Source organism: Bubalus bubalis, chromosome 12 (assembly GCF_019923935.1).
Source record: "Bubalus bubalis isolate 160015118507 breed Murrah chromosome 12, NDDB_SH_1, whole genome shotgun sequence".
Classification (NCBI taxonomy): Eukaryota; Metazoa; Chordata; class Mammalia; order Artiodactyla; family Bovidae; genus Bubalus; species Bubalus bubalis.
Window position 1 is genome coordinate 106,310,317 of NC_059168.1, and position 24,471 is coordinate 106,334,787.

Below are 24,471 nucleotides of genomic sequence, written 5' to 3' on the forward strand. Positions count from 1 at the left end.
AGTTTTAAGCCAGCTTTTTCAGTCTCCTCTTTCACTTTCACCAAGAGGCTGTTTAGTTCTTCTTCACTTTCTGCCATGAGAGTGGCGTCATCTACCACCTTTGTCATAAACAAGTTGTGGTACAGACCTGCAAAGGAATGTTACTCAGCCATAAACAAGAATGCAGTTCTGACAAATGCTCAGTAAGGATGAACTTCGGAAACATCACACTAAGTGAGAGAAGCCTGACACAAAGGTCATACGTTATATGGACCCTTTTGTTTGAAATACCCCAAATAGATACCTTTCTAGGTACAGAAAGGAAATTGGTGGTTTCCAGGGAATGGGAGGACAGAGGTATAAGGAATGATTACTTAGTATCATGTATTCTTCAGGAGTATGAAGAAGATTTGACACTAGGGAAGTGGTGGTTCACAGTTGTGCATACGCTAGATGCCACTGAATTATAGAATTACTTGTATGTTAAGTGAATTTCAACTCAGTTTAAAAGAACAAAAGAAAATGCCTGAGTTTTAGGTCTCTAGAGCTCAAGTTACTAAGTCCAAAGTCGCCACTTTCCTTGAAGGCTTAGGTGAGAAGGGGAAAGCTGGGGGCCTCACAATGGGGAAGATTAACCCAGATGGCAGGACAGATGGTGGGCAGGAGTTGATGGGCCTGAGTGAGGATGGTGCAGATGTAGAGACTGAAGCCTTCAGAGGACCAGATCCTGGGCTAGGGTTGGCCTGTGGGACCTGGAGCCAGGGAAGGATGCTGCTGTTGGTGGTGGCGATGTGCAGGGGGCCTGGGAAGCCCTCTGAGAGGTCATGCGGGGAGCAGGTGGGGCAGGCTCTGCCTGAGTCAGTGACCTCTGCTGCCCTAACTGCCTCACACAGAGACTTCTGCTGCAGGGGATGGGGAGGGCAGTGGGCAGGCTGAGCTTTCTGGATGTCACCTCTTTTCCTTCCTGTCCTACAGATGTTGAACCTCTTTGTGGCTGTGATCATGGACAATTTTGAGTACCTTACGCGGGACTCTTCCATCCTAGGGCCTCACCACCTGGACGAATTCATCCGGGTCTGGGCTGAGTACGACCCGGCTGCGTGGTGAGTGAGCCCCTCTGCTGCGTGGCCCTCAGGGTTGGTACACACCACCCGCAGGTCTCAGCACAGGGCCGGGTGGCTACAGGCATGTTTCGAGTGAGCGACCCCCTTTGGGTTTTGGTTGGGGGTTGGGATTCCATCCAGCTTCCTCCTGGGAGGTACACTCACGCTAGCTCCCTATGCCCTTGTGTACAGCTCCCTGGGCTGAGAAATCCTCTTCTCAGGCCTGCAGTCCAGCCCTTAGGTTGCCTGGGGGTCATGGAAGGTCTTCAGGGGGTCATGACACTCAGGTTCCTATTGGGCAGGAGCTTACTGTCTTCTCACAAGGCATGTCACATCTGGGTTGTGAGAGGTCACAGGGCATCACCCTCTCATAGCTCTGAGGCCTCTGTGGCCAGAAACAACATGAGGCCTTAGTTCTCTCCCTCCATGGGCTCAGGGCCCGTCTGCCTGCTGCCTTCCGGAGGACAAGATCCAGTGCGCCTCTCTGTCACCAGCCCAGGCTGTGAATAGAGGGTTTTCGGTAAACTTTTATTGAAATCAGATGAAGTGCCAGAAAAGGTCTAGTGTGTTTGAGGCTCTTTGGTCATGATGCAAAGCTGTTAATGGGTTGCTGTTTCATAAGTGAGGGCCAAATGCTTCCAGACAAAGCAAGGTTCTCCTGAAGAGAGTGATTGGGTCAGAAGGCAGTGGCGACTGTGTGTTTCTTGAGGGAGTCCTGCACACCTGTGATGTTTTGTCCTCGGACCCAGCACAGCAGTGCGGGTCCTCCATCTGCCCATTTGTCTGTCCCTTTGTTGAGTTCATCCCCTTGCTCATTTGTCTGTCCTTTGTCGAGTACTCGTTCCCTTGCTCATTCATTCAGGCACCCTCCAGAGCCGTGATGTGAAGAGTCACTGAGGACATGCCCTCTGCAGCAAAACACGGGATGTGCTTCCCCTTCTTTCTTGCGGGCGCCCCGGCCTGCCTGCGTCCCTGTTGCACGACTCTGCGTTCGGTCACCCCTTGTGTGGTAGAGGACCCTGGGACTCTGAATCCAAGCTCAACAAGGGGAACACTAAGGAGCTTTCTGATCCTCCAGACCCCCAGAGGGCTGGGAGCTTGGCTGGGCTCCTGTACCTGCTTCTTATCCAGTCTTCTCAGACTTCCCACCCCATCACAGTGAGGACACAGAAGGTGCTGTGTGAGGCCCTTCCCAACCTGGGCAGCACCAGGGCCCTGGGGCTCTTCTGGGCCTAGAGCATCTCTGAGTGTTTTTCGCTGCAGTGGAGAATTTACAGTTTTCACACAGCGCAGAGCAGACCTGCCTGGTGTTTGTGTCTCGTGCTGTATGTGGCTTTTCATGGTCTCAGAGAGTCCTGTTGTTTTTAGCACATTTGCCTACAGCACGTGCTGGAGTTCACAGGCTCAGGCGTATCCCTGGGCTGTCTGGTCAGGAAGGCCCAGTCAGACTGAAGGGGAGACTGGTCACACCTGAGACCTGGTCCTTGTCAGGCAAAGGGCAGGAGAGAGTCCAGCTGAGGCAGGACTGAGACTCATTCCAGGAGGATCCTCCTGACTGTGGTCAAAAGAGACGCTGCTGTCTCTGGGCATATTTCTTCCCAGAGGAGGTTTGTGTTGTAGAAAGCAGAGAGCTTGTCTAGAATGTGACTTGGACTAACAGGCAAAGGGAGGTCAGTGCAGGTCTGCCAGAGGGGAGTGACGTCCCTCAGATCTTTGTGGACTGTAGACCCAGTACCTCCCCAACAGCCCAAAACTGATCCAAGACACACAAGAAGTGGACCTGGGCCAGGCTGCAGCTTTGTGACTGTGCACAGAGATGCTGACTGTTTCCCAAACCCAGAGTGCTAGACCTGGGGCCTCGGGAAGACATGGGCACTCAGGAGTGTGGTGAAGAGCTTGTGGAAGAGTAGGGAACAGCATGGAAGGCTCACCGCAGAGTACAGTGCCGTGCAAGATAACACGTGATCTGTGGTCCGGAAGATGCATGGGCATGGCCTGCAGCTGAATCTCAGACCTGCTGCTCTGGTGAGCGGCTAGGGCGGCAGAAGGCTGGGTGGAGACAGCTAAGCAGACCAGGTGTGGACCCCTCATCTGGGCATGCTTTGAGGCTGCCATTAGCCTCTCTGACCGATGCAGGGCCCTGACCATCTTTATTTCCCAGGGACCATCTGCTGTCTCCTTATTCTTGGGGAGCCTGAAACAAAAGCGAACTTTATGAAAATTTCTCAGCTTTTGTGTGTTTGTGTGTATACTACGTGTGTGCGCACAAGCATGTGCATGTGTGTTCTCTGTGCACAGATCTGTGTACACCAGAGTGTGTGTGAGCGTGTTTATGTGTGGGCAGGCACATACCTGTGTATACGTGTTCTTGCACACATGTGAGGGCAGCGCGTCTTCGTGCGTGTGTGTGCGCACATGTGTGTGTGAATGCAAGGCACGGGCATGTACACGCCCATGTTCCATACTCTTCCATAATGTGTGTGTGGGCATGTACGTGCGTGCATGGGTGCACACGCGTGCTGTGGGAAGGAGAGGAGAACATGGAGTTATTGCCTTCTGGAGCCGCCTCCCCCACCTTCCCTTGTGTTGTTGCCTCCACACTTCGTGGTGAAGTGCAGAGACTGACGGAGACTCAGGACCACCCCCTGAGTGATGAGTCTGCTCATCCCCACACTCATCCATCTGTCCAGTAAGCAGCCTGAGCCTGGGCCATGCGCTGGGGCCTGCACCCTCAGCTCTGCTCAGCCCAGCCGGCCGTGGGCAGAGGAGCTGCAGTGTGAGGCCAGGGCCTCTCTGAGCCGGGAGAGGCTGGTGAGTCAGAGGAGGTGGCAGCTGAGCTGAACTGAAGGGGCAGGATGGATGGACTGTGGAGGAGGGGTGGGGGCAGAGGGAAGGGGCAGCTGACTGCCTGGCTGGAGGGGAGGACACGCTGTAAAGGTGCCAGAAGGGTGGCTGCGAGGGGCTGAGAAAGGCTGTGGCATTGGGATCAAACAGCTGCCTTTGGCTTTTTTGCACGGACAGCAGGAGCAGTTTTGAATCAGAGTGACAGTATCAGGCCTGCGCTTGTCCTCTTGTGGCATCTGAGGGCTTTGACAGCAGAAGAGAGGAGACGAATGGGGTCTTGGGAGGAACTAGGGCTTTGCCAGGCATCCTTTGGGTCCATGAGGTTAGCAGGCACTTGGCTGAGGCCAGAGTGGGGCTTCCCCTTTATTCCCTCTTTTCCAGAAGTAAATGCAACACAATTTGGAGCTAGTTTGACGGGGCCATGGTGCAGGAAAGGGAAGCAACGGCATTGGCCGGGGTGCCCACCCTGGGACAAGGGGGTCCTTAGTTGGACCTGCAGTTTCCAGGGGAGGACATGGTGAGTTCAGGGAGGTGGGGATAGTCAGGAGAGCCAGGTGTGGAGAGAGGCTTCACCAAGGAGGCCCTGGGGTCTCAGGCACTGAGGGCGTGAGGGAAGGGGCTGTCAGAGAGCCGATGAAGGAGACCCAGGTGTAGACAAACCAACAGCGTGCTGAATGAAGTGGACACTCTGGCCCGACACTGTCTGCATGGAGTGTCTCCTGCCTGCTGGGGGCTCTGGAGATTGTCGGGTTGCTGTGTCTCCTGGGTACTCCGTCTGTCCACCCCTGGGCCCCCAGCTGGGCGTTGCCTGTCCAGCCTCCCCTGGCTCCACCTCCAGGCAGCGCAAGGCTGGGCGGGTGGGATGGCTTCTCATGCCTCCGTTGCCATAACCTGTGACATTTCCTTTCCCGTTGCCAGATTCATTATGAGGGTACATGCAGTTTGTTGCGCCACCCGTTGGCTTAGGGAAGAACTGCCCTCATATGTTGGCCTACAAGGTCTGCTGCTTCAGAGCCTCCATCCTACATACTCTTCCCTGCCCGCAGTGCAGACACAGCACACACCCCCTGCCTGGTGCAGAAGTGACGACACCTCTTGCTCCTGCTGCCCTGTCCTGCCCACACTCCAGGCCCCTGGACGGTTTGGTTTCCCTGACCCTCCAGCTGGCTGGGGGCAGGCAGCTCTGTGAAACTGCCCACAGAGCTTTCTGCTAGGCCCTGAGGACAAGGACCAGCCGCTGGTGGGAGGAGGGGGCCAGGTCCCACCCGTGCCGAGGAAGTGGCCGTCTCACCCAGATTTGCCTCTGCACTCTTGAGGGTGGACCTATGGTCACACAGGCCAGAGGCCAAGGGCCCCAGAGATGGGGGTATGGGCGCAAGTAGACCAGGAACAGTGGCCCAGTGGCCCCAGCAACCCAGGGTTTCAGATTCCTGCAGAGGAGAGGGCAGAGGCGGTGGGGACCCAAAGACAGGTCCTCCTGCTTCACCTCTGGACTGATCTGCTCGGCTGAGCCCAGGAGTCTTGGGAGGAGGACCAGACCCAGGACCATCTCGGGTGGATCCACTGGCCTGGAGAAGGCTGTTGCTCCTCTCTCTTGGGTGGCCTGAACCTGACCATATCTCTGGGAACCCAAGCAGGTCCCATAAGCAGCTGTCCCGGGGTGGAGGTGAGGCTTCCATCCTGGTGGCCAGTCTGCCTAAGGAGGTCACAGTCATCAACCCTAAACACCTACCTTGGTCTAGAGCCTTGTTCCATACGTTGGTCCCAGCCCTTCCTGGTGTGCTGTCAGGAGGCTGCGAGAGTGGCACCAAGCCACATCCCACCCCAGAGACCCCAACTCCGCAGTTTCCTGCCCAGCTCTGATCCAGCAGCAGCCCTGCTCCGGACAGGGCTTGGGTGTCTCTGGGCTTGTAGCAGGGCTTGCCCCCGCGGACTTTGTCTCTAGAGCCTCGGGGCCCCCTGCAGAACAGTGTGGCTCCCACACTAGTTTTCTGGCCTGCTTTTAGGCTTTTCTCCAATTTTTAAGCCTCTTTGCTCACTTGGAAGCAAATTAGGCATGAAGGAAAGCTAATGTTTCTGCCGTGGTTCTCCAGCCAGGTTCTTTGGTCACTGGACAGCTGTCTTCCAGCTGGCATGGTGAAGCAGCTCTTTTCCAATTTGGCTTTATCCATGGCTTCTGAAAGTATAAAATCAGAGTTGACAACCCAAAGCCTCCCTGATGCGGCCTCTTTCATCTCTCCATGTTCACTAGCTCAGATGCCCCCGGCTCACTCCCTGCGTGGGGCCAGAGTGTGGAGGTGAGGCTGGGGGGCTAGGAGGGGATTGAGCCCCCCTGACAGAAAGCCCTCATTTTTCTTGTTTTGACTTCTGGCATTTAATCTGACACTGGTTAACTGGCTCTGTTTTCTTGTCTGCTTCCTCCCCCGCCCTCCTGCCGTACCCCTCCCGTGGACCCCTCCTGTGGACCCCACTCTGCCTCTGTCCTATGGGCCGGGTCTCCAGTGGGCGCATCAGTTACAATGACATGTTTGAGATGCTGAAACACATGTCCCCACCCCTGGGGCTGGGGAAGAAATGCCCTGCTCGTGTTGCGTACAAGGTAGACCCCACCCCTGCACCCACAGGCTGTCTGTGCTGGGCTCCCATCTCTTCCAGGGCTTGTCTGTCTGTCTGTCTGCTGCTCTACCATCTCTCTGTTTCTTTCTTTTCTCTGTCCCAGCCTTCTCCGCTTCCTTCCCAAACAGAGGGAAACAGGCATGTGAAGTGTCTCTACACTGGCCGCTTGTCCCATAGGACTGCCCCTCCGAGAGCTCCCCAAGAGGCTCAGGAAGATGGAGCCAGAGCCCAGCATCTGCCTTTTCTCATTCCCTTCTCCTCCTCAGAAAGGAGGGGACAGACTAGCTTTTTAGACAGAGGCTGTTTTTGTTCTGAGCTCAGGACCACACTCGGCCCCTCTGTCCCCCAAGCCTCTGATGTGGGCAAAGTTGTCCAGCCCTCAGCGTCTGGCCCTGCAAGGCCTCTGCAGGGTGCACCTGTGGAGCCCGCGCCCAGCTCTGCATGCACTGAACTTCGCGGGCTATGGAGGGAGTATTGCCTAGAGCTTCATGAGTCCGTGGGGCCTTAAGAAGGAAGGGTGCTGGAGAGAGGCATCCTGCCCTCGTTCCTGGACCTCCAGAGGGTCCTGTGGGGTGAAAACAAACTCTGGGGCCTGGCTGGTCCCATGTCCCTCCCCCTCTGTTGCCGAGGGCCCAGTGGGCTGAGCTGCAAAGAGGGGGTAAACTGAGGACACTACCAGGCCTCCCCCTGGGAACACGAGCTGCGTGGCCCCATTCCCAAGTCTGCCCCTACCTGTCCCTGCATCCCCAGTCACCCTCCTTGGTGAGTAAGCGCTTTCCGTCCCCCTAGCACTCCCCGCCTGAGAGCCCTCCAGCAGCCCCAGTGGTTACATGACTCAGCCAGCACCAATCTGGAGCCTAGCTGCCATCTCCTTGTCTCTGAGCAGGCTTCCCATAGAGCTTTCGTCTCTCTGGTTCTGTCCACATTGTCTGTTTCTGTGCTCTGATTCCGGGCTTGCATCTATCCCCTGGCTCAGCACAGCCTCTGGGAGCTAAGCGGCTCCTCTAGGCCATACGTGATGCCTCTGGTGTCCTCCTTGGTCCTCCCCTGCCTGGCATGTGTGTCGAGTCTGCCTGGAGGCCCTGCATGCAAGGCTGTAAAACACTGTCCTCAAGGAGAGCTCTGTCCACACCGACAACTGGGGCCAGGGTAGGCAGGGAAGGCCGTGATGGGATAGCCTTTGGAGTTCCTTCCTAGGTGTGCTGGCCAACTCCAAGGTTCTGGGCGTAAAGAGACCAGGGAAGGACTCGAGTTTAGTGAGAGGAGATGGTCTTGGTGAGTTGGGGAGGGCCCAGGAGATGAACAGAGTGCCATGGCCAGAGGGTCTGGGCCCAGGCAGAGATGCCTGTCTGTTTGCCCTGGTCTCGCCCCTCTGCTGCTCCCAAACGCCTGGCCCTTTGAGGCCTGGGCAGCAGATTGGGGCTCTGGGAGAGGTGCCCTGGACGGAGCTCTCCTCTCTGGGAAAACACCTGCTTGTTACTCCTTCCCGCTAGCCCCTGACTCCCTGGCTCCCCTCGAGAGGGGTCCCGCTGCCGCTCCCACTGCCGTCGGTGCTGGTCTGCGGGGACACTGTGCTCTGGGGGCCATGTGTGTCACGCAGCTGATGAGGGAGGCCCCAGGACCATGACTGGAGGTGCCAAGTGGGGCTTTGCCAGCATTAGGGCCAGAGTATGGGTCTTGTCTCCAGCTCCCTGCTCTCCATCAGGCTGAAGACCGGATTGGTTCCAGAATGCTGGGGCTAGAGTGGCCCTACCCAGAGAAGGGACAGAGAGGCTGCCCTACCACAGGGTTTAGGCTTGGCAGAGGACAGCACCCCCCATGGAGTGGTCCTGTACCACCACCTCTAGCTCCCATCCTGGTAAGGAATAAAGAGGCTGCTGGGAGAGGACAGGAGGCCGCAGTGCCCCCAAGGGCTCCACTTGGCCAGCAAGGTGGCCACCCCATGATTAGGACATTCCAGACACATCTGAGACCATTTTCCTCCTGGAGATCACCTAAGTTCTTAAAGCCTCAGGCTCTGGACAGCTGCTGGTTATTACCAGAGGATTTTGGTACAGACACACTCCTATTTCCAGCTGTTCTGTCCTAGAAAATGGAAGAGAGGGAAGGGGGCTGTTCACCTAATGGTGAAACAAGGAGAAAGCTTGTACGGGCCCCAGTCTGGTTGAGCGCTTGTGTCCCTGTGGGATGGCCCTGGGCCCCTGTGCACCTGGCTGAGCCCAAGGCCCGTGCGGTCACATCTGTTGGGTCCTTCCCCCGTAAGGAGCTGGTCTCTAAGGCTTTCCTGGTTGCCTTGGGCTGGTGCTGTTGAGCATCCTTCCCTAGCCCCTGGCTAGGTGGTGAGACACAGAGGTCGTCCTGGGGCTCGTGTCTCCTCACTGGGAACTGGCCTCCGAGCTTGCGGTCCTGGCTGCCCCACCGCGTGCCTGATGCTCCTGCCTGTGGGCTGTCCCAGGGGTCCTGCCGCCCAGGCCCCTCCAGCCTAGGCCACACACTTGTTCTCTCATGGGCAGTGGGCTGGGGTCCCTCTGGCTGAGACATGCCTGTTCTTTCAGAGGAATCCAGGCTTCTGGCCTGGCTCCATTGGACAGTATTTACCTGGACTGCTGTCTTTCTGTAGCCGAGGGAATCCTCAGCTCAGATGAGGGTAGGGGTCCAGGGATAGTGTGAATGCTGGCAAAACTCCCATCCACCCAACGTCTCCTGGTCCTGGGAACCCTGGGAGGCCCGGCCTGATTTGCCCCCTTATCCCCAGCGCCTGGTTCGTATGAACATGCCCATCTCCAATGACGACATGACCGTCCACTTCACATCCACGCTGATGGCCCTCATCCGGACTGCATTGGAGATCAAGCTGGCTCCAGGTGAGAGAGGCAGCCTGGAGGGGAGGGCCTAAGGCAGGGCCATGTGACTGCGCCCCCGCCCCGTCCCGCCCCCACCAAGAGCCCCCCAGGCAGCTGTGCAGGGCGGGGAAAGGGGCCTGTCCAGATGGCTCCTTGTCAGACACTGACCTTGTCTCCTGACACCATCCTGCACGTTAGCGCTGCAGTGACTCCGTTTTCGTGTAAGGACGCTGAGGTGGAGTGAAATTGAATGACCCCAGATTACCCGTAGTCATGCAGCGCTGGAACCTGCGTCACATGAGCCAGCGCCCCTTACAAGGTGAAGAGTACCCCTTCCCCATCGTGAGCCTAGTCCCCACCTCAGGACCTCTCCTGGGTTCCCGACAGGACCGTGAAGCCCCCACCAGATCAGGGAGGAAACGGACCTCCCGCTTGTCCTCCTCTCCTGCCCCGCTCACGTGGTGACTGCTTCCCCTTCGCAGAGAAAATGTCGCTTCCTCCCTGCATCCATGCTCTTGAGCTTGGCCCTCTCTTGTGTAAATGGATGAGCTGAGGCCAGTCTCCCCTCTTTGCACTTCTGTACTATTTTCATCATCTACCCTAGGATGTCATGCCCCTAATTCTATATTCTATTTCTTGTCCTATCAACTTTCTCTTCTGGGTTATTTCTATCAGTGTATAAATGTGCTGTTATTTTTCCTGTTTTTAAAATGTTCTCCTCTTTCCCTAACCCCATCAACTTCTCTGTTTTTCTTCTTTCCTTCCTAACAACAGGAGAAATGGGTCTGCATTGTCTCTGATTTCTCCTTTCCTAGTCTGCAGTCCAGCTTTTACAACACAAAGCTTCTCTGGCACTGCTCTTGTCAAGTTCTGCAGGAACCTCCCCTTGCTTCGTGGGCCTGTCCACAGCCTGTCTGTAGTAGTCCCTCCCTTTTGTGTAAAACCCCTTGTGCCTTTTTTTTTTTTTTTCCAATTTCTGAAGGTTACTGTGTGCTTCAGACACACAGTCTCACCTTTTCCCATGGCTTTACGTGTTGTGAATTCCAGTTCTGTATTTTCAGTCCAGGCCTGCTGCTAAACCCCAGGCTTATATAGCCCACACATTATTCGCCAACTCTGCTTGGAGGCCCGATAAGCATCGAGAATCCACGTGCTGATCCTTGAGCTCCAGATACTCCCCAGATTCCTCCCTGTCTCCATCAGTGGAAACACTCTTCGAGTTACTCAGGCCAACACTTTGGGCATCATTTTTATCTCCTACTTTTTTCTTATCCTATTTCTGATCCATATTTCTGAACCCTTGCAACATCTTCTGACTCCACCTTCAAAATACACCCAGAATATGCTCAGTGTCTGCTCTCTCGTCCTGCCACCTCTTGGTCCGCATCGCTTTCTGTCAGGTCTTGGCTGGGACTGTTCTTCTCACTGGTCTGCTTCTGCCCTTGCCTCTTTCAGTCTCCCTTCAACACAGCAGCCAGGATGGTCATGCTAAAAATCAAACCAGTAACATTAACACACTTCTAGCTAGCCTGATCACAAAAAGTAGAAGATAAAAGTAACAAATATAAGGAATGAAAGAGGGAGCATTGCTATATATCCTCCTAACATTAAATGGATAACAAGGAAATTTTATGAACAACCCTATATAGATAACTTCAGTAACTTAAATGAAATGGAAAAATTTCTTGACACAAACTATGAGGCTCTTTCAAAAATAGATAACCTGAAAAAAGGAAACAGATAATCTGAGTAATTCTGTATATATTAAATAAGTTAAATTCATAGTTAAAGATCTTCTAAGAAAGAAAATCATGGGTCCAGTTGGCTCCATTGATGAAGTCAACCAAACATTTAAGGAGGAAATAATTCTATACAAACTCCTCTAGACAACAGAAAAAGAGAAGATAGTTTCCAATTTATTTTATGAGGCCAGCATGACTCTGATACCAAAACTAGACAAAGACATTACAAGCAAAAATGATCGACATTCCTCATGAAGACAACAAGGTTTTCAGTGAATGTTAGCAACCTGAATATGATGACTAGGATTTATCCCAGGAATGAAAAATGCAAATTTGAGCTCAATCAATACAACTTAATATATCAAAGAAGAAAAACTAGATGATTATCTCAGTAGATGCAGAAAAGGCTTTGACAAAACTCAGCGTCACTTATGATACACAAATTCTACTGTAAACTAGAAATTAAAGCAAACTTCTACAGTCTGATCAAGGGTATCTGTGACAAGCCTGCAGCTAATGACATGCTTAACAAAGAAGCCTGACTCCTTTCCCCCTAAGATGAGCAACAAGGCAAGGCTGTCCGCTGTCACCATTTCTGTGAAATATCATATTTGAGGTTCTAGTCATTGTGACAAGTCAAGAAGAAGACAAGAGGTGTACCAATTGGAAAGGATGACAGAAAATTGCCTCTATTCATGATTGACATGATCATCTATGTAGAAAATCTCAAAGAATAGAATAAAAAGTTAACAAAACGGAAGCATCTACATACGTAGGCACATGAAGCATTGCTGGAGCCACTGAAACCTAGAAAGAGGCAAGAAGGCACTTCATTAGAGCCTTTGGGGTGACCACAGCCTCGCTAACGCCTTGATTCTCTGGCCTCCAGAGCTGAGATGGTATATTCCTGTTGTTTAAAGCTGTAAAAATAAATTACTAAAACTGAAACATGAGTATAGCAAGGTCAATATATAAAAAACAAGTATATTTCTATAGATTAGCTATTGAAATTGAAAAATGTCCCACCAAAATCATCGAATATTTCTATATTGCTGGCTAACTCTAAAAATACATATGCTAGCGTGTATGCTGCACATTTCAGAATATTGACCAAAAGAATCTTCTTTAATAAATAAGCCATGTTCATGCCTTGGCAGACTCAGTATTGTCAGTTCTCCTGTTGATCAGTCATCCCGATGACAATGTAGAGTCAACGTCATCCCAGTCAAAATCCCAGCAGGCTTCTTGAGATGAGATTTATAAACTGACCCTAAAATATACATAGAAAACAAACTTGAATGACAAAAACAATTTTGAAAAAAAATGACAATATTAAGTACTAAGGAGAATGCAGAAAACTCAGATTCTTGTGTTCCTAGTGTGGACACAGTGGTGTAGCCGCTTTGGAAAAGTTTCGCAGTTCTTTATCGTGGGGCCCAGCCATCCCATGCCTAAGGGGGATGACATGAAAATACAAACATACAAACCTCTACGCTGATGTTTGCAGCTTTATTCATAATCACCCCAAACTATAAACAACTCAGGTGTCAACCAAGTGGTGACAGATAAGCAAACTGCTGTTTTTTTGTGATGAGACAGTTCTCACTCAGCAACTGAGAAAGAGGTCGCTGACGTGTTGGCATGCGTGGGTCTCAGACACATCGTGCTGGGTGGAAGGTCAGATTCGACAGCCAGCATATTATGTGATGCCATCTGTATGACGTTCTGAGAAGTTGAAATAGTAGAGACAGAAAACACCTTGGTGATGCCAGGGCCCTGGAAGGGGTTGAAGGGGTGGAGCACAAAGGGTGCAGAGGGAGTTGGGCAGGAGTGCCATGCTCCTGCCTGAATTGTGGTGAATCCACAGTTGGATGCACTTCACAGAGTGGAGGACCTAACAAGGAGAGTGTTCTTATAGATAACCATATCTTAATAACCATGATGCCTGAAGAAAGTTAGATCAGAGCACAGCATCCCTCTGCGGCTTCCTCTCTCAGCGGCACCCCCCCCCCTCCCCGCACGTCTGCTCCTGCTGCTACGGCCTTGCCCTACTGACTCCCTGGCCGCCTCTGTCTCCAGGGTCCTGTGAACACGTTCCTGACTGCCCACACTGCAGCCCTCCTGACAGGTCCCATCCCTCCCTCCTGGTTTCTCCTGTATACAACTTACTTCATTTTTAACTTATTGCTACTGTATTGTAGATTAAAATCATGTGATTCCTCAGGGCAATTTCTTTTGATTTTGTTCCATCACCTAGAACAGCACCTGTCATTTGGTAGGTGCTCAGTATATTTAATGGAATGACGAATAAATGGCTGGAACACTGAGGCGTCCCTTCCCCTCCCCACTCCTGCCCATCACTCCTGCTTGCCCACGCACCCTCGCTCAACCTCTTTAGACACATTTTGACTGGGAGCTCTCTGACCAGCCCTCACGGCAGTGCTTCTTACTCAGAAACTTCCCCCCAGGATCAGGTCTCTCCCCACCCACCTCTGCCTGTTCCCCTGCGGGGTAAGGGATGGCTCCTCATAGCCGTTCCTCTGCCCACCCTTGTCCTGCCCCAGCTGGTACAAAGCAGCATCAGTGTGACGCAGAGCTGAGGAAGGAGATCTCCTCCGTGTGGGCCAATCTGCCCCAGAAGACCCTGGACTTACTGGTGCCACCCCATAAACGTAAGTAGGGTGAGAAACTCACCCTGCCCGCCCCCTTTCATGTCCCACTCAGAGGCAGAGCCGAGAGTCCTAGGTGAGGCAGCTGTTGCGTCGCCTTGGAGAGGAAGGCTCAACCTCCTTGAGAGCCCAAAACTCTGGTCTCCACGGTGGGTGCACAGGGGCTATGGGAGGAGATACCGAGGCCATATTCCATTGAGTAGAGTCACCTACACTCTTCGTGTGGGGACGTCCCTGCAGAAAATCCAGGGAAATAGGAGACCCCTACAGTTGGAGCAGCCAGGATGACATCTGGGGTTAAACTGAGCTGCGCTTTGCTGGGTGGAGCATGGCGGGGCCTGGGGAAGGTCAGTGTAGCTCCCGTCCCGGGTCCAGGAGTCTTCACCCAGCCTCCCTGCATGCCCCCTCTCTCTGTATTCCCTCCCTTGCCTGCCGTGCTCTCCAGCCGACGAGATGACGGTGGGGAAGGTGTATGCAGCTCTGATGATATTCGACTTCTACAAACAGAACAAAACCACCAGAGACCAGATTCACCACGCTCCTGGAGGCCTGGCCCAGGTACCAGTTTCCAGGAGTCCCAGAAGTAACCCTGAGACTCTGGCACCTTCTGCTGTGTGGCAGCAGAGGGGACCCAGCCCCTTCTTGGAGAAAGTGCTGCAGGAAAAGGAAGATGAGAGGTTCTTGTGGCTGTCTCGCCAGCCCCCAAAGTCAGAAACCCCACCCAGTCTGTGCTCCCGTTGACTGGTTGCCTGTTGCTGTTAGGGAGCCCCTCGTGTGGAGAGCTAGTCGTGGGCTGAAAACGGAGGCCGCAGGCAGCGCTGCTTCTTTGAAGAGTACTTGAGGTCATCTGGGAGGGGCACACAGGCAGGGCCCCCGACAGCCCGGTGTCATGAGGGCCCCACCCGCCTCTGAGTGGGGTGGTTTGGGGCCTGTCTTCCAGAGGCCATCCTCCAAAGATGATTACTTCATCACAGCCCAGACCTTGAGCAAGAGTGTGTAGACTCTCATTTCTAAAGTTGTCTGGTGTCCAGAGCTTGCAGGACATTCATCCCTGGCATGTGAAGTGTCTGGTGCCCACACCCCAGCCCCGAAATCTCCGAATTCTTCTCAACCTTCAACTCTAGTGGTCTCTGCCAGGCAGTCCAAGTTGATGATCATGTCCCGTCCCTGAATTGTGTAGGAAGGGAAGCTGAGGCTCCAAGGAATGAAAGGACTCTCCTGAAGTCACTTACAGGCCCAGTTGGGAAGGGGCTCCTGATGGGCACAGGGCAGGCCCAGGGATCCCCTTCCCATGCTGGGGGGTCCGGGCAGGTGGCCAAACATGGCGGCGCCCTTGTCCACTGTGCCTCCCAGGCCTCAGAGACCCCTCCCCACCTCCTTCTGCAGATGGGCCCCGTGTCCCTGTTCCACCCCCTGAAGGCCACGCTGGAGCAGACTCAGCCGGCTGTGCTCCGAGGAGCCCGCGTTTTCCTTCGGCAGAAGAGCTCGGCCTCCCTCAGCAACGGTGGGGCGGTGTGAGTGCCACCGGCAGGCTCGGGGCGGGGACGGGAGGAGGGCAGGGCTCCCCGGGCTCCACCTGCGCTCCCCCCTGCTGCTCTGGTGTCCATCCGGGGCGCCCAGGGCTCCTTCCAGCAGCGCTCCAGGACCGGGAGCCCTCAGGTCTTATCGCCACCCACCTGCATCCACTGCCGCCAGAAGGCTTTACTGTGGGTCCAGCTGGTCCAGGCGGCCGCCAGAGCTGGTTGTGTGGGTGATCTGAAGCTCACTGCTGTAACGATAGACAGGAGCTCTTATGGTACCGGGGGCACCTGAGCTAGACAGCCTGTCACTCCAGCCTGGGCCCCCCACTGTGTGCTCCTGCTTCTCTGTCGGGTGAAGGCTCCCCATGCTTCCTCACTGGCCTTGGTTGCCTGCAGACCATTAAGAAGGTTTTGTTTGCACTCCAGCTTCTCACCACTTTTTGGTAATGGCCATTTAGTGTTTTCATCTTTCTTTAAGAGACTTGTCCCTCAGATCTCCATTTTGGTTATATATATGTGTATATAATTCTTTGGCTGTGCGAGGTCTTGGGTGTCCCATGTTGAGTTGTGGTGAAGAGTCCTGCCAATGCAGGAGACATGGGTTCTGTCCCTGGGTTGGGAAGATCCCCAAGTCCATAGGGTTGCAGAGAGTCGGACACAGCTGAGCAGCAGAGCACGTGCTCGCGCTGGGCCTTGGTTGCAGCATACAGGCTCTTCGTTGCGCCATGTGGGGTCTAGCTCCCCAGCCAGGGATTGAACTTAGGCCCTCTGCACTGGGGCCTCAGAGTCTTAGCCACTTGACCACCAGGGGAGTCCCTCCATTTATGTCTGCATTTTGTAGCCAAATTGGTAAGATCCTGCCGTATCATGTAACTCTTGGTACTGACCCTCAGCAATTCTTGGTAATGACCCCAAAACCAAGTGATATGGAATAGCAGTCACCATGGGACTCTGGCCGAGGCGCAGAAGGTGGTGCCAGGCTGAACTGCACTAGAGGGCAGGACTCTCTCAGCTGCCCTCCAGGCCAGGGCTCCTACATCTGCTGATATCCGGTTGGCCCAAACAACATGCGCTCCACCTCACTGGCAGGGGCCAAGGGTGGGCCTCGCACCCATCTGCTGTCCTGGAGAGCAACAAGGTCGGCAACAAGGTCGGCAGCAAGCATGGCTAGGCTCCCGCTCTCTTCCTCTCCTGTGTATGTTTAGGACACTTGTTTGGAAGCCAAGTTTGGGTTCATGGGCTGCTAGCCATGTAGCTTTTGCTGTGTAACAAACTGCCATATTTAGGGAGCCCACCTGGCAGTGCTCCAGACCTGGTCCTGGGTCAGGATGGCTTGGGTCCTGGGTGCATCTGTATTGTGAGGCCAGAGAGCAACCCGAGGGGAAGTGCAGGCTGCGGGCGTTCAGGCCTCTCCCTGTGCCCTGTTGGCCAAAACAAGGCACGTCCCAGGCCCAAGCTGGGGGGATGGGGGGCAGGCGCTGGCAGTGCAAGGCCCAAGTCCGGAGGTAGAGATGCCGTAGGGCGCCGGGAGAGCCTGAGCACAAGCGGGACACTCCCGCAGGAAAACCGCGCTCTGGAAGAGCGCCTGTGGGCCCCGGGGACGGTGGCCTTTCTCCATATTGGTTAAGATCCCATTTGCGCACTTAAACAGTGGATTCTGAGTGTACGTGTGTGTGTTGGAGGGGATGGGGTAGGGAAGCGTCTTTGTGGATTGATCTGAGTTGCGCTTTCGGTTCAGGAGAATGAGTGTCACTTTTCCCATGGTTATGATGTCTGCACAAATCAGGTACGCCACTTTTTGTTGCATGTGAGAGAGGGCCCAGTCTACTGGGCCAGGCACTGGGGGCGTTTATTGAGCCCTCTGACGGGTGGTATCAGTGCCTGCCTGGCCTCAGCATGGTGTGGCCTCAGGGGTGACCAGGCCTTGGGGCCAGTGTCTGTCCTCTCCCGAGGCTGCAGCAGCCCCAGACACACAGCACAGGGGAGGTGCTTGCAATCTGGGAAGATGAAGGGTGTTCTTCTCAGAAACCCCAGCGATGGTGGGTCAGGTCATTCGTGTGGCCAGCTGAGGTTATCAGGCTTCACCTCCAAGCTCAGAGTGTGATTGTTACCACTCAACCTGGGTGACGGAGACTGTGATGCTTCACTGAATGTGAGAGCAAGCAGAAACCCAGGCCAATGCTGGGCTATATGGGAGACATACTAAAACACACTGAGAGGGTGAGGGCAGGCAGGTAGGCTGCGTGTGCTGGGAGGGCTTTCAAAAGTGGTCTCGCCAAAGGTGACCTCAGGGCAGAAAGGCTCAAGTCAGGGGAGTAGGGACGAGCCCTGGTTGTCAGGGTTGACGAGCTGCAGCACAGGCTGGGTGCCTCTGCGTGTGTACGCGTGGCCTTGTCATTGTTGTGGGCGATCTCTGCTTCTACCACACATGTGAGCCCCTGTGTAGGCCAGCTGCCCCCACATTAGGGTCTCCTCTCTGCTTGTCCACTCTGAGTCATGGCAGGGGGTCCACTGTACCTGACCTCCTGCTGAGGCTATTGCTGTACCTCTACTTGGGAGTGGCCACACTCAAGGGGTCTCATCCCTCTGGCCTCCTTCTAGCCCAGAACAGGGTCAAGGTGGCGGTTCCTGGCAGGTGGAGCCTGGTTCTGAGTGGGAGCCAGGTTCTATGGCCCATGGGCCTCCAGGCCAACAGGATGATCCTCTTTCCTCCATAGACAAACCCAAGAGGGTGGCATCAAGGAGTCTGTCTCCTGGGGCACTCAGAGGACCCAGGAGGTCCCCTGCGAGGTGAGGACACCCCTGGAGCGTGGCCACTCCACAGAGATCCCGGTGCAGACAGGAAAACCGGTGAGGGCTCCCGGGGCTGGGGGCCGAGGTGGGGGAGGGTGAGAGTGGGTGGGGGAGGGTGAGAGCAGCATGTGGGCTGAGGCTGGGGTGTGGGAGAAAGAGTGGGATGGGGTGGGTGTGACTGGGGGGCTGCTGTACCCCCAGGCTGTGGATGTCCAGATGCAGAGCATGGTCCTGAGAGGCCCTGACGGGGAACCCCAACCTGGGCTGGAGAGCCAGGGCCGAGCGGCCTCCATGCCCCGCCTGGCAGCAGAGACTCAGGTGGGTGGTCTGGGAGGGTTGGGGTCGTGGAAGGGGGTTGGAGGTGAGGAGACTTGGCGTGGAGGAGCTTGCATCCCACGGGTGGGCTTTGCTGGGGTGAAGCTTCCCAAATGCACTGTGTCCAGGACACCCTCAGCCCCGCTGGAAACCCTCTGGAGGTGTTGTCAGGCTGTCTAGAGTCCTCACTGCCCACTGTGCTCAGCGCCTGTCTGGGCACCGAGGCCTGCAGCCCACAGGTGGCCCTGTGGCCCCGACCTAGCCTTTCCCTCTCTCTGGGACACGCCTCTCCCTACCCCGAGCCCTGCCCCTCCCCAGAAATCAGTGCCTCCTGCAGCCACCCTTTCCCTTTCAGGGGGTGACCCTGTTCTTTCTCTGGGACACTGGACAACCTGGCAGGGAAACCCCTGGGTTGGGGCTGTGCATTGTGGGCTGAGTCCCTAGGCAGAGCACGCCTCTTCCAGCCCCTCCCGGCCCGGCTCTGCCCACTGCTCAGCGCCCTCCTGGCCCGGCCGCCTCTCCTCGGTGCCATGTTGGCGCCTCCTCTCCCTCCGTGGTGCTTGACCTTGACGGAGGCTGCGGGTGCATGCGTTTCCACGGGTCTTGATTTCAGCCCTGGAGGAGCAGCTTCACAGTCCTGGATGGACAGAGGGCTGGCAGAGTGGTCGACCACGTCTGCCGAGGCAGCTCTGGGTCCCATCTGGGACCCTTCCAGCCAGGCCAACAGCCCCTCTTCCCAGCACCTTCCCTGTCCTGTAGGGACTTTGAGGCCCAGAGGCCACCTGAGCCTCACCTGGCTTGGGAGAGACAGACACATAAATGGCAACTTGTGCAAAGGGTGCTTTTGAAGAAAGGGTGGATCTCAGGTGGGGAAGAGTATTCCAGGGAGAGGGAAAGGCCTCACGGTCCCTGAACCCCAGACCCCCAGTGGTCCTCCCCAGGCCAGGCCATCCTAGGCACCATCCTTCCCCCATCCCCACCCTCCTGGGGGCTCAGCCTGCCCTGTCTGGGGAGATACCCCAGCTTCAGGGATGGAGCCCCAGGCCCATTCCTCCCGATGGGATGTGTCCTGTGGTCTGCCAGCCCCCATGGCATGGCTGCTGCCTGAAGGCTGGACCCCACTCTCAGACTGTGAGCCCACCCATGTCCCCGCCCACAGCCACACCCAGATGCCAGCCCCATGAAGCGCTCCATCTCCACACTGGCACCCCAGAGGCCCCACGTGGCTCATCTGTGCAACGCGGCCCTGGACCGCGCTCCAGCCAGCCAGGCCGCCCCCCACCACCACCACCGCTGCCATCGCCGCAGGGACCGGAAGCAGAAGTCCCTGGAGAAGGGGCCCGGCCTGTCTGCAGACACAGATGGCGGTGCGTGCGAGGGACTCTCGAGGGGTGGTGGCTCCAGTTGGGGTCCAAGAATCCCTCTGAGACCTTCTTCCCTTCTGTAACTCATGACCCCACGGGCAACCCTGAGTGTGGAGACAGGACCACCTCCCACCTTTCCCTGGGAACCCTGCTGGCCCTGAGGAACCAGGCCTGGGTGAGGTCTGTGTCCCCCAACCCCAGCCTCTCGGCTGACTTCCATTCTCCCCTGGCCAGCGCCCTACAGCACCACGGGGCCGGGCCCCCCACCGCCCCCAGGGGATGGGGCAGCAGGCTGCCGGCGGGAGCGCAGGCAGGAGCGGGGCCGGTCCCAGGAGCGAAGGCAGCCCTCCTCCTCTTCCTCTGAGAAGCAGCGCTTCTACTCCTGTGACCGCTTTGGGGGCCGTGAGCCCCCACAGCCCAAGCCCTCTCTCAGCAGCCATCCCACGTCGCCCACGGCTGGGCAGGAGCCAGGACCCCTGAGACAGGTACATGGGCCCCGGGAACCCCCCATGCTCCCACCCGGACCCCATCCCCTCAGGCCCCGGGAGGGAGCCCTCTCCTCTCCTGGTTCCCAGGCCAGAGCCTGTTCCTGGCTTCCTGGCCTGTCCATCCTGCCTGGTGGGGCCTTGGCCCTCCTGCTCCCCAGTGCCTTCTTTCTCTCCTCCCTGCCTGAGATGGGCTGGGCTGTACTCTCCTCTTCCCTGGCCCTGTGCCCAGCCCCTTCTGGCACTGCCCTCCCGCCCTCCTGGGGCCGCCGCTCCATCTCAGCTACCTGCGCTCCCTGCCTCCCTCTGTGCACCCTGCCCTTTGATTTGGGTTTGCTCTGTTCTGCTTTCTTGCAGGGTAGCGGCTCAGTGAACGGGAGCCCCCTGCTGTCGACATCTGGTGCTAGCACCCCTGGCCGCGGCGGGCGGAGGCAGCTCCCCCAGACCCCGCTGACCCCCCGTCCCAGCATCACCTATAAGACGGCCAATTCCTCACCTGTCCACTTTGCCGGGGCTCAGACCAGCCTCCCTGCCTTTTCCCCCGGCCGGCTTAGCCGTGGCCTTTCGGAACACAACGCCCTGCTCCAGAGAGACCCCCTCAGCCAGCCCCTGGCCCCCAGCTCTCGGATTGGCTCCGACCCTTACCTGGGGCAGCGTCTGGACAGCGAGGCTGCGGCCCGCACCCAGCTTGAGGACACGCTCACCTTCGAGGAGGCCGTGGCCACCAACTCGGGCCGCTCCTCCCGGACTTCCTACGTGTCCTCCCTGACCTCGCAGTCCCACCCCCTCCGCCGGGTGCCCAACGGCTACCACTGCACTCTGGGGCTCAGCTCGGGCGGGGGCGGCCGGGGGCGGCCCAGCTACCACCGCCCTGACCAAGACCACTGGTGCTAGCCGCACCGCCCGGCGGGCGCGTCCAGGGGATGAGTTTTATCATCCGCGCTGGGCCCCGGGGGCGCTCGGGGCACTGAGGTGGGCAGCAGCCCTGGGAGGAGGGCCTGCCCCGTGTCTCCTCCTCCAGCGGGATGAGCGGTTTGTAGAGGGAGGTTGCTCCCTCTCCACCCCTCCCACGCTGCCTCCCTGGGTCTCGGCACAGACCCCACACAGGACGCGGCTGTGTGTGCCGAGGGGGACCCGGTGAAGAGCCCAGCATCCAGGGTGTGTGCTGGGAACGTTCCGTAGGAAGTCTGAATCTCGTAGGGATCATCTTTTATCCAAATGTGTGGTACAGAGGAGCAGGCGAGACCTCAGGACAGAGTCAGTGGTAAACGGAGCGGGTCTCGTCAGCACCCTCACACCCACAGTCCGGGCGCCCTTCGCACCTGAAATGGCAAAAAGCACTAGAAACACACGCAGACACGGTCCTCTCCCGACAGCCAGCCCTCACAGGGACCAAACCTGGACAACATTCTTGATGTTGGTTTCGGTTTTTAGTCACAACACCCTTCACTCTTTTGTCAACTCTATGTACTCAGTCAAAAAATAAACAACCAGAATAATGGGGAAGGGAACAGTAACGAAACAGTAAAACATCCAACCTGTAGGAGGATCTCAGCCTTGCAGGACGTGTGTTCCTGGCTTGCTCGAGGAGATGCTCTGTGTCCAGTACAAGCGGCCAACAGGACCACCCAGCTCCCGCTGCTCTCGACCAAGTGCCTGACCTCCGAGCCCCTCACGCAGGCTCCCAGGGGCCCATCACCGCAAGCGGGCTTTGTGGAGACCACTCCAAACAGCAACTGAGCAGAAGGCGGACGTGCTGGAGAACATGTAGAAGATGTGTAGATTGGTCGTAGCTGGGATGAAGTGGCTGTTGCCCCTTTTCCTCAGACCAGTAGAGAGGCTGCAGGGCGTGTGGAGAGAGGCCCGTGTCGGCGATCAGTCTGTTCTCCACTCGATTCTCAGGGATGCAGGGCGCAATCTCTGTAGTTGTGCAAGTTTCTTTCCACAGAAGGCTCACTGGGGAGAGGCTGGTGCAAAGGGGGAGATGGCACGGTTGGGGCAGAAGTGCCCAGGTCTGAGCAGATGAGGGCGGTTGGGAACCACACTGAACCGTGGCTGGAAATTGGACCCAGGAGCAGCTCGGCTGGGGCTGCTGTGCTGGGCGTCTGAGCCCACACTGGCTCTGGCATAAGACATGGGAAAGCAGGGAGCATAAGGAAGTCCAGCTTCAGGGCCACGTTCAAAACAGAGAGACCACAGTGAGGACGTGGTGCATAAAACACTGGGAGACCCTTTGTTTTATGAACAAAGGGAACGTTTAGATGAGCCGATTCTGGTGTGTGCTCTGTATTTTGAAGTGTGAGATGATCTCGCTGCTGGATCATTTGAGCGTTCCCATTGGCTTTCACCCCGTGACTCTCCTAAAGAAACTTGGTGTGTCATGTGTGTGCGTGTCCGCGTGTCCCAGTGAGTGGATGCCGTTAACCCATAGGGCTATGCAACGAAAGACACACGCTTAACAGAGATAAAACACACAAGACCGCCACCTGTTCTAGGGTTTCAGCATGATTGTGACCAAACCATTTTATAGAATTTCCTTACTCGAAGGCACAACACTCTGAAACTTTAAGATAACAGAGTATTTTACTCCAATAGAATACAATGAAAATCAGAATCTCAGACTGTGCATGTGATCACTGGCTCCGGTTGCAAAGCAGGATGTGTATCTTGGTACTGATGTTTTGTCTCTGGTCCCCCCAGCCCATATTATTTTGAATATATTCATTCTGTGCTGAACCATAGCTGCTTCCCCAGGCCATATTGGGCAGGGAATCCACTTTGCTAGACCCACACAGCTTTGCTGGTTTGTCTGGATCCTTCCAGACACTGGAATTGGTGAAAAATTACAGAGAGTGAGGGAGAGACTGTGTCTTCTTTTCCCAACTGTGTGTTCTGTTTCTGTGCTGTCTCTTCTCAACTATCATATTTCCCTCAAAATCTCATAGTGAGTTGCCAAATTTGAAATGCATCAACCAGTTGTCTGCATCTGGAACCAGTCAAGCAGTGGCTGTAGTTTGAACAAGTCATGTGAGCATGTAAAATATATACATATATACATATATTCAAGTATGTGCATGAGATGTATATCTTCGTACTTTTTGATACAATGTATTCATTTGTTAATTTTTAATTATATTTGATATAAATCAAAGGTTTGTTGCAAAACTTTATATTTAAGAACAGTGTTAAAAAAAAAGAGACGTCCCAACCATGCAACACAACTGGGACTCACTTTTAAAAAAATTCTGTGATTGACTAGTTTGCTGCCTGAGTAATATTTATCAGCCACACTTTGGATTCTGCTGTTGTTTCTACAATGACATTTTGTATGAAGCAAAGTCCTTGGATTAAAATAAAACTTAGCAAAAAATCAAAAACAAAACCCCACCATGCTGCTGGATGCTGTATACAGGGGTTGTGGAGGCAGACGTGTGAGCTGTCTCTGTGGGCCCGTGGCTGAGTGCACAGTGGGCAGAGCTCAGAAGAGGCCGAAAACCTCTTCAACTTGCTCTGGGCCTGGTTGAGATGCAAGGGTTAGCTCAGCTTCGGGGTGAGGATCAAGGCAGACCTGTGGCTGGAAGAGCCAGGGTAAGGCCTCAGAGGGGATGTGGTTGTCGTTCAGGGTTAGGGATAGAGCGGTGGGTAAGTTAGGGTTGGGGATGAGCAGGCGTTGGCTGAGGTTTGTGGTGACTGTTAGCTACCTTAGTGGTTAGAGGTCAGAGTGACAGTGTTAGATTTGAGTTAGGTTTGGGGTTGAGGTTGGTGTAAGTTAGAGTTAGGGTTAAGAATTAGGGTTTAGGATTAGGTATAGGCAAAGGGTTTGTCCATATGACCACTAACAATATAGGGTTATGTGGGTGTAAAAATTAAGATTTTGTTCAGTTTAGAGTTCATTTAGAAAAGACATACGTGAGCAGTGTTAGGTTCACAGAAAAATAAACATTATGGTTCTGATTATACTGGAAAAAGGGATTGGAGTAGGGTTCAAATTTTTAGCCTGTTCTGACATGGGCCTGTGTTTAGAGTCAAGGGTGGTGTAGGACAATGGTCAGGTCCGAGGTTAGGGTTAGGGATAGTGTAATGTTCAGAGTTAGAGGATCAGGGTTAAGTATAGAGATTCAGGCTCAGTGCTCAAGGTTAGAAGGTAGGATCAGGGTCAGGGTTTGAAGGTCAGGGACAGAATTAGAGGGAACAGTAA

At 55.2% G+C, this 24,471-nt stretch overlaps 1 protein-coding gene across 9 annotated transcripts in view; it reads left to right on the forward strand.

The window, feature by feature from the left end:
• Window positions 1-23,575, forward strand: part of CACNA1B (calcium voltage-gated channel subunit alpha1 B) — a 212,012-nt gene extending 188,437 nt beyond the window's left edge. For 8 of the 9 annotated variants that reach the window (XM_025262075.3, XM_025262077.3, XM_044926594.2 and 5 more), the window contains 11 exons: window positions 955-1,082; window positions 6,429-6,525; window positions 9,298-9,406; window positions 13,692-13,799; window positions 14,242-14,354; window positions 15,183-15,310; window positions 18,034-18,166; window positions 18,311-18,427; window positions 19,584-19,791; window positions 20,023-20,273; window positions 20,631-23,575. In XM_025262075.3, coding sequence (XP_025117860.3) covers window positions 955-1,082; window positions 6,429-6,525; window positions 9,298-9,406; window positions 13,692-13,799; window positions 14,242-14,354; window positions 15,183-15,310; window positions 18,034-18,166; window positions 18,311-18,427; window positions 19,584-19,791; window positions 20,023-20,273; window positions 20,631-21,167 — 1,929 coding nt within the window. In that variant the 3' untranslated portion in view covers window positions 21,168-23,575. The remainder of the gene's footprint in view (window positions 1-954; window positions 1,083-6,428; window positions 6,526-9,297; window positions 9,407-13,691; window positions 13,800-14,241; window positions 14,355-15,182; window positions 15,311-18,033; window positions 18,167-18,310; window positions 18,428-19,583; window positions 19,792-20,022; window positions 20,274-20,630) is intronic. The other variant, XM_025262082.3, reaches the window with a different exon arrangement.
• Window positions 23,576-24,471: the final 896 nt, after the last annotated feature.